The following is an 8,713-nucleotide window of genomic DNA, read 5'->3' as shown; positions in this document are numbered from 1 at the left end:
AATGTTGATATTTTCAGTGTTCTGCTTAAAAAATATCCTTGGCCAAACACATCAGTTATTTAGGTATATTTTCTACTTTCTAAGTTATGGTATCTCTGAACTCTCTACAGCTGCATAGCACTTATACCTTTTTCTCCAGCCCCCAATAATAATTCTCTCACTGTCTTTCAGGCCTCCATTAACAGTTCCTTCAAGGCACTTGCAGCCTCTATGTGCCGCCTGTTCCAAAACTAATGCTACATGTTTTAGGTTTTTGCTACATCAAGAAAGACCCCACTTCCTGTTACCAATTTCTGCATCATTTATCTATTGCTGCATAACTAACCATCCCCAAGTTTATTAGCTTAAAACAGCAAATTATTACTTCTTGTGGTTCTATGACTTGGCTTCAATCAGTTGAGTAGTTCTCTCTTGAGTCTCTTATACATTATAGAGAGATGTCAGTTGAGCCTACAAATACCTAAAGTCTCAACTAGACTGGATGTTTAAGATGGCTTACTAACATGACTGGTAGTTGCTGCTGACTCAGCTGGGATCTCAACTGGGGCTGTGCACCAGAATATTTAGACATGGCTTCTCCATTTGCTTGGGATACTCGTAGCTCAGTGTTTCAGCTTGAAGAAGGAGCATACCTAGATAAAGCATTTCAAGAGACCCAGGTGGAAACTGCAAAGATTTTTGTGGCCTAACCTCAGAAACCTCACAATATCACTTACCTTGAATTCTGTTGATTAAGGAATCCCTATGTTTAGCCCCAATTCAAGAGAAATAGAATTAAACTCCAACTATAATGTGGGAATTGCAAGTTCACACTGCAGAAAAGCATGGGAGATGGAATATAGTATTGTGGCTATCTTTAGAGAATAAACCTATCACACCAAGTTATAAATGGGTCATCTCTGTGTTCATTAAGATCACCAATAATCATCACAAAAATTCTTTGTGCCAGAAGTGAACTCCTTAAAAGACTATAATAAGTAGAGATAATTGATAATATTTTTTGAAGATATGAGACTTAGAGTTGTGGAATTTTAAGGTGGATCAATAATACCTGAGCAAGAAGAAGTTATGGGGAGTATAAAAGAGAGCTATGTTACTTCCAAGCCAGGAAATTACTATAAGAATCAAGTCTATGGGTTTTTCAAAGGAGCAGGACTTTTCTGATTTGGAAGGATCCAAGATTTCTTAGGTCTCAGAATCACTTAGAGAACTGGTAAAGAACACTGAGTCCCATTAAAGTAAGATAGAGCCTGGGACTTCGCATTCTTACCAAATTGCCTAGGTGATTCTGATACTCACTAATGTTTGAGAACCCTGTTTGTAGATGACTAATTTTCCTTGGTGATTCTTAAAGGAAGGTAATCATTTGCTGTTAGCTTTGCCAACTGTCATCTGGAAAATATCCAACAGAGGTATCTTAAATTATTAGACCCTTAGTCATCTCTTTTAACCTTTTTATTAAGAATAATATCTATCCACATTATATATGATCAGTATCTTATCCCATAAGTCTTGGAAATCTATCTCAAAATAAGACAGAAATTACCCTCTGATCTATTGTCTCAGGAAGACATATCTTCTTCAACTTTTTTTGTCTTTCTTGATATCTACCTCCTTACTTTGTCTTATTGATTCCTATAACACATGGAAGACTTTTAAGATTTCATATGTATTTAAATCACCATTGTAGATATTTTCGCTGTAAAAAAATAAAATGCATTCCAAAATAAATATGGTTACCTGTTTCCTTTCCCAAGCTCTCAGTCTCATGTCAATAGTTCCCTTTAGGGAAGAAGCGTAGGATGATTTTTTCCCGAATCTGCTTGGTCTTCACCCCATAGATGATTGGATTGAGTGCAGGAGGGATGGCCACATAGAGGTTGGCAGTCAGTATGTGGAAGGAGTGAGGAATATTGTGACCAAAACGGTGGGTGAGGACAGAGAACATTGCTGGTGTGTAGAATATAAGAATGACACAAACATGGGAACCACACGTGTTGAGGGCTTTCTGGCGGGCATCTCGGGATGGAAGATTAAAGATGGCACGAAGGATGAGAGTGTAGGAGATGCCAGTGAGGATCAGGTCTGATGTAACAGTCATTACAGGCACAGCAAAGCCATACCAGATGTTGATGGAGATGTCCGCACAGGCAAGCTGGGCTATGCCTATGTGCTCACAGTACGTGTGGGGGATGATGAGTGTTCGGCAAAAAGGTAGTCGTTTTAATAGGAACACACATGGGAAGATGATGCAAAAGCTCCTGCTAACAATAGCCATTACAATTTTAGTAATAATCTGACGGGTAAGAATAGTGGTATATCTTAGGGGGAAGCAAACAGCAACATAGCGATCAAATGCCATGGCTAACAGGATGGCAGAATCCATGGCAAAGCTATAGTGGAGAAAGAACATTTGAGTAAGGCATCCAGAAAAGGTGATTTCCTGAGGACCTAGCCAGAAGATGATGAATGTTTGGGGTACACATGTATTAGATAGGATGAGATCTGTAGCAGCCAGCATGGAGAGGAAAAAGAACATGGGCTGATGAAGGCTGCGTTCCATGGAAATAAGGTAGAGAAGGACGCTGTTGCCTGCAAGGGCCACAAGGTAGATAATGACAAAAGGAATCCCGATCCAGACATGGAACTCCTCCAGCCCTGGGATTCCCAGTAGGATGAAAGGGCCTGAATTGAAGCTGCTCAAGTTGAATGTGGTCATTATGGTCTTGGACTGGATGTGTCTCATAGACTGAAAATAAATATTTTGTGGCTGATTGTTACGATGATCTACAGACATCCACCTCTGAGTCTTCTTCAATATTATCCCCTCACTTTCGGCTCTGAAAAGGGATAAGCTATCCTTTGCCTCTTCTCTTGACTAAAAATACTTGCCAAACTTTCAGTTACAATTTTAAGTCATAATATAAGTGGGATCAAAATAATTTTTTCACAGAGACACAAGTCACATAACTCCAGTCATACAATTTTAGTCCTGCCTCCTTACAGGAACCCAGGAAGGTTTCTAGGAAAATATGTACACAAAACACTATTAGGCAGAGAAACAAGGACTAGTTAGAAATTTGCAACAAAGTTCAATGTGAAGTTCCCACCCTAGTGAACTGGAATAATAACTGTAGGGTCCCCAGGGGCTAAACAAAGGCAAGCCCAATGTCCAACACCAAAATAGACCATTCAGTCTCTTTTCTTTTTTGCTCTTTCTCTGCAGTGGAGCATCTGCCCTCGTTCTCATCAATATTGTAGCAAAGTTCACCAACATAAAGAGGAGACAAAGAATATTCTTCCCTAGAATCTAAGGCTTAAGTGGTTTACTCTGCCTTCAGATATTACCAGGTTGGGAAAGTTTCCAAGAAAAGGTATTCTCCAATAAGACAGAGGTATTCTCTCTCTGTCACATTGGTCCCAAGGAAAGAATGGAACCCTGCTCTGAACCTTCACAGAAGACATCCCAGCAGAGGGAGCCCAGTCTCCGGGTAGAGTTATGCCACACATTCATGCCCCTGTCTAATCTATACAATGACTCATTCTTGTGAGACTTAATTGAAACCGCTGGGCCTTTCTTCCAAAACTCTTCTGTTTGTGACATGATATACAAATCTTTTCTCCAACTTCAGTATTCACTCATTTTTCTTTCTACCTGGTCTTAAGTAGTTAGCATTCTGTAGTGCTCTATATATGTCTACTGCTTTCTAGGTCCACCTGGCTGATAACCCCAAATGCCATGACTTTGTGACTCCTATGTTGAAGATTCTGAATTTTTTAATTTTGAAGACAATCCTCTCTCCTTAGCTTTGGAATTAGTTACCCAATGTCTGCCATGTTAGAAATCCCATGCTCATCCAACTCAGCATGTTCAAATCTGTTTCTCCTATAATGTTTTCCAATTTAGCAAATGATAGTATAACACAGTTTCTCAATCTAGAAGCCTTGAAATTATCTTAATCATATCCTCTCACACACAATCATCTTATTCATCTTCCAAACAAGTATCATGTTACAGGTTTGTTCCCTAAGTATCTCTGTATTACATCCACTTATTGCTACCCTTGTATTGGCTGTTCCATCCCATGTGTCGTCATCTGTCAGCAAGACCTCTGCATTCTAACTCAAATGTACCAGTTTTCCTTGAGCAATTAAAGGTACATGTGATGTAGAGTCTATCCCAACTAGAGAGGGGGAAAAAAGATGGAAAGACTGCAATTCCAGATAGGAAGAAATAGCAAGTCCGGCAGTCAACAGCAGTAAATATCTTCGGTACTCAAATCTAAGTGCAGTTCATTTCTTTAAAAATAGATTCAGTTACAGCAGAGGCTAATGCATAGACAAGACTGAGCTAGGTTTCAGGAGCTAAGATTTCAGTTCCCTATTCACTGCCACAAAATTATGTATAAGCCACCTTGCCTACATCCCACATCCCCTACCATATTGGAAACTGGAAGGACAAACTATTACAGAGAAATAATAATTAAACAGGAGGCAAAAAATTCCATGACAAATGCACTAATTCAAATGAAAAATATATAATTCCATTTAATACATTTATTTAAAGTATTCTTAGAGTCACTAAAGCAAAGCCCTTTAATCAAGTGGAAAAAGTGGCAATGGATATGAATAATCAAGTCACATGAGAAGAAACGCTAATGTTTAATAAATATGTAGAAGATTTTCAGTCTCATAAGTAATTAAGTTCAATATAAAACATGAATGATGAGGTATATTATTTACCATTAATAAAGACTTAAAAAGGTTGATGGTATGAGTGATAACAGCCAATTCTGTGAAGGGTCTGAGGAAATAAGAGCTGTTATAACTCTTTTAAAAGGGTTTACTGTGTAACATTCTTAGATACTAATTTGCCAATATGAATCAAAACATAAAGTGCACATATTCATTGTCCCAAAAGTTCAAAATAGATGAATGCTTCCACAGATACAGTTATATAAATAAATAAGTGGCCTAACGATATTCACAGCAGCAGCATGTATAATACAAAATTTGAGTGAAATTAAAATATCAAAAAATAAAAATTGAAAAGTTGGCACCATTTTAATTTTTAACGTGGGAATGATTTTAACATTTACTGTATATAACTTCTAAAAAGAATGAGGTAGAGCCCTGTGTATAGGAATCAAAAGACACCAAAATACTGCTGGCTTCCTTAGCACACATACTGAAGTTGGAAAGATACAGAGAAGATCAGCTGGTAATATAATTAATGGGTAACAAAACTTCAGAATATTTTTTTAAAAAGTAAAAAATACATAGCGGCACCTGGGTGGCTGAGTTGGTTAAGCATCTGACTCTTGATTTCGGCTCAGGTCATGAACCCAGGATCATGGGTTCAAGCTCCACATAGGGCCATAAAGCTCTTTCCCATGTCAAAAGTGAGATACCTTTAGTCCACGGAATGTGTCACCCCCCCAATTGAAACTTCAGCTTTGGGGAATACTCTTGTCTGATTTCTTTTCCACCTACATTTGTTCTTGGAAGTTTTGTTAGCTTGGTCCATTTCTCTCTTTCTCCAGCTAACTTTCCCTGAACAATATCCAAATTAGGTAATGTTCCCAGGTACACTCCTGGCACTCCACAGTAGCCATTCAGAGCATTTCCCACACTCTTCTTCTTATTTTACTTAGCTTTCTCACTTGACAAATGGTAAACTTGAAGAGGATAGATATCATGTCTGCTTATTTCACTGTTCTATCCCTAGAACAGTGTCTGCCACAGAATCTTCAACAAGTTCTTGTTGAATAAATGAGTGGCAGAGGCCCATTGGACTTGATACTAATGAACTGGATCATCCAAATAGTGTTGTGAACACCCTATCATTCTCCCACCTCTCTCTCAAGTTTATATCCTCAAAGCCTACCGTAATAATATAATGTAGGTCCCTCCACTTAAACTCTGGAAAACTAAACATCTGGAAAAGCATGAAAACTTGCTTTCCATATTAAATACTTCCATATTTAAATACTTTGGTGAGAGGAAGACTCCCACCAAACAAGCCTAGGGGATTCACAGTCACCGCTCACTACTGAAAGATGGTCTGGAAGGAAGGACGCAGCTAAATGTGGGAAATTAGTAGCACTTTCCTCACCTAGAGGAAAGTTCTAGATACATAAAAAGTTCTAGATACATAAAAAGAGGTCTGTGGCTTTACATTTCCATTCTTCAAACCTCCCTGGTGTTACTAACTGTACATTCTCTTTAATCTATTAGTACTCTTTGATCACAGTCTCTTTGATTACAGTTTCCTGAATAGGATTTTGCATTTAGCAAGCATTCTATTCCCACCTTAGTTTCTGGTCTCTGACTGACTGCTGAGCATTTTTCTCCTCTCTCCTAAGGCTAGGAATATAGGCTATATCTCTATGTTCTCCGTCTCCTCCAGCACTAAACTAAACACAGGACAGGTCCTTCAGCAATACCTTGATCATGGAGTATTATAATCCATACCTTGCCTTTATTTCTTTTTTTTATGCTAAGTGTGTCTATGTGAATATCTTTCTTCTGCCCCATTTTAGGGAGAGGACTATCCATGGTTGGTCCATGGGTCACAAAAGGATTCTTTTGAGACCCATTCCAGAAAGCAGCTGTTCAACTCTATTTTGTATTTGTGTCTCTCTGTGGTGTGTAGGGTGGGTGGATTTTGCCCCTATCATCCTAAAAGAACAGGACATTCAGTGCATTCATAAATGCACTCACAAATACAAAGTCATGCTTACACATATAACCTAATAATCTCTGAGGTGGCATATGGAATTTCAATCTCCATATGTCTGGCCCCAGCCTGAAATGGTCAGTTCTAAATGTATCATGACCACTCATTCTCTTTTATTTATTTATTTTTACATCTGTAGCACTATATTTTTTTAATTCTTTTTTTTTTTTAATGTTTATTTTTTGAGGCAGAGATAGAGCATGAACGGAGGAGGGGCAGAGGGAGAGGGAGACACAGAATCTGGAGCAGACTCCAGGCTCTGAGCTGTCAGCACAGAGCCTGACGCGGGGCTCAAACTCACGGACCGTGAAATCATGACCAGAGCTGAAGTTGGACGCTCAACCGACTGAGACACCCAGGCGCACCTACATCTGTAGCATTATAAATTTTGACCAGAAAAACCCAGAAACATTTGAGGAAAAGCAGTGAGAGGGGCTCAGAATTAAGCTCCTAATAGACACCTGTCTATCATACCATTCTCTTAGCATGAGTGTCATCTTTATAATCTATATGCAGAATTGTAATCTTGCCTATTCCTCTTCCTCAGAGCCCGGTCTTTCCCCACTCTTCCTCTCCTCTTCACCAGCTCCTATTCTCATTGGCTCTGCTCCCTGCTATTACTCCCTAATAGTTCTGCTTTCCTCACCACCGGCTTATACCTTGTAGATCCTGGTCCCGGAACTACTTTGCAAAGGCAAGGTGATCAGAGAGTGCAGAAACACAGCAGGTAAAAATCAGACCAAAGAACAAAAGAAGCAGTTCCCGGGGCAGTAAGGATAGACATAAGATCACGCTCACGTAGGGAAGAACCAACACAGAGCCCAGAGGAGTGGAGTGCAAAAGTACATCTCTTATGTCTCTGGGGATTTGAGACAAGTTAGAACAGAGGCCCTCTGAACCCAGGGGACCTATAAGCCTCAGGTCTGAAGGCCCCAAGTCAGTCTAGGCCATGAGCAAAGGTTCGACCAAATTAACACTTTCCCAGCTTAGGAACTTACACCTTTGTTCATATTAGTGTTGGCTTGGAAATTCTGGAATCCATGATAGCAGCACACCTGAGCCTCACCAGGGTCTTTATCTAGTTTGATCAGTAATTTGATAAAGAGTCATATCTACCATGTGTCGGCTCAGTATAGAACTCCTAAGACTTCTGGTGCAAGGACTGTTTCATTTTCTTGTGAATCCCTAGCAGAGAGTATTTCATAGTGGAAAATCCATAAATGTCTGAAATGCATCTACTTCTAGCCTTATATAACAAAACCCTGAAGCTATTTCTCACTGGGACTGCATCTCTCCAGATGTGAAGAGGCCTCTCTTTTTAGATACTTACTTCAATGTTCACTCTTGCTTGGCAATTCTGTCCATCTTCCCTCAGTGAAGAATCATTACTAATTTTGTGTTCAGTCAATTTTAAACTATAGGCTACTAATCTATTTGTCTAGAGCAAACCTCTAACAAAGCACACACAAATCTGAAAATCATAGCTATCCAGCCAGGGTATGGTCTCAGCCTTCCAATAGAACCCTGTGTACAACTGCCCATCAGATCAAGAAGGAAGTTTCCTTTCAATGTCTTATGGCTAAAAATCTGGAATTTATCGCTTATTCCACTCATCCCTCCCTTGTGCTGTAACAAAGTACTTTAACTGTTCTAGAAATCAGTTTCTGCATCTATAGTAAGGGAATGATAACTTGGAAATGCTTAATTTAAAGAGGAGCTCTGAGATATAAGTGGGGAAACAACTATCACCTTTCTGTGGAAAATTTTTTTTTCCATGACTCTCCATAATTTTTCTTTGATTATTTAGAGTTATAAATCCAAGTAGACTCCCTCTAAGCAAATGGATTTCATTCATTAATTAAAACTTATACATTTCAACTCCTTCATTCAGCAAATGCTTATTGCATGCCTATTACAACCTAAGAGATTGTAAATGATAGGAATGCAATGGTAAACAAGGCAGGCAGGCGTGAA

General features: G+C 39.1%; 1 protein-coding gene across 1 annotated transcript; it reads right to left on the bottom strand.

Annotated features, from left to right (window-relative positions):
• Window positions 1-1,771: 1,771 nt before the first annotated feature.
• LOC121024263 (olfactory receptor 52H1-like) lies at window positions 1,772-2,719 on the bottom strand. Its single transcript, XM_040466524.1, has one exon. The coding sequence runs from the start codon at window positions 2,717-2,719 to the stop codon at window positions 1,772-1,774; it is 948 nt and encodes a 315-aa protein (XP_040322458.1).
• Window positions 2,720-8,713: the final 5,994 nt, after the last annotated feature.

The sequence above is a fragment of the Herpailurus yagouaroundi genome, unplaced genomic scaffold (genome assembly GCF_014898765.1).
Source record: "Herpailurus yagouaroundi ecotype Mexico unplaced genomic scaffold, PumYag 62307, whole genome shotgun sequence".
Classification (NCBI taxonomy): domain Eukaryota; kingdom Metazoa; phylum Chordata; class Mammalia; order Carnivora; family Felidae; genus Herpailurus; species Herpailurus yagouaroundi.
This window is presented reverse-complemented; position numbering and strand designations above follow the sequence as displayed.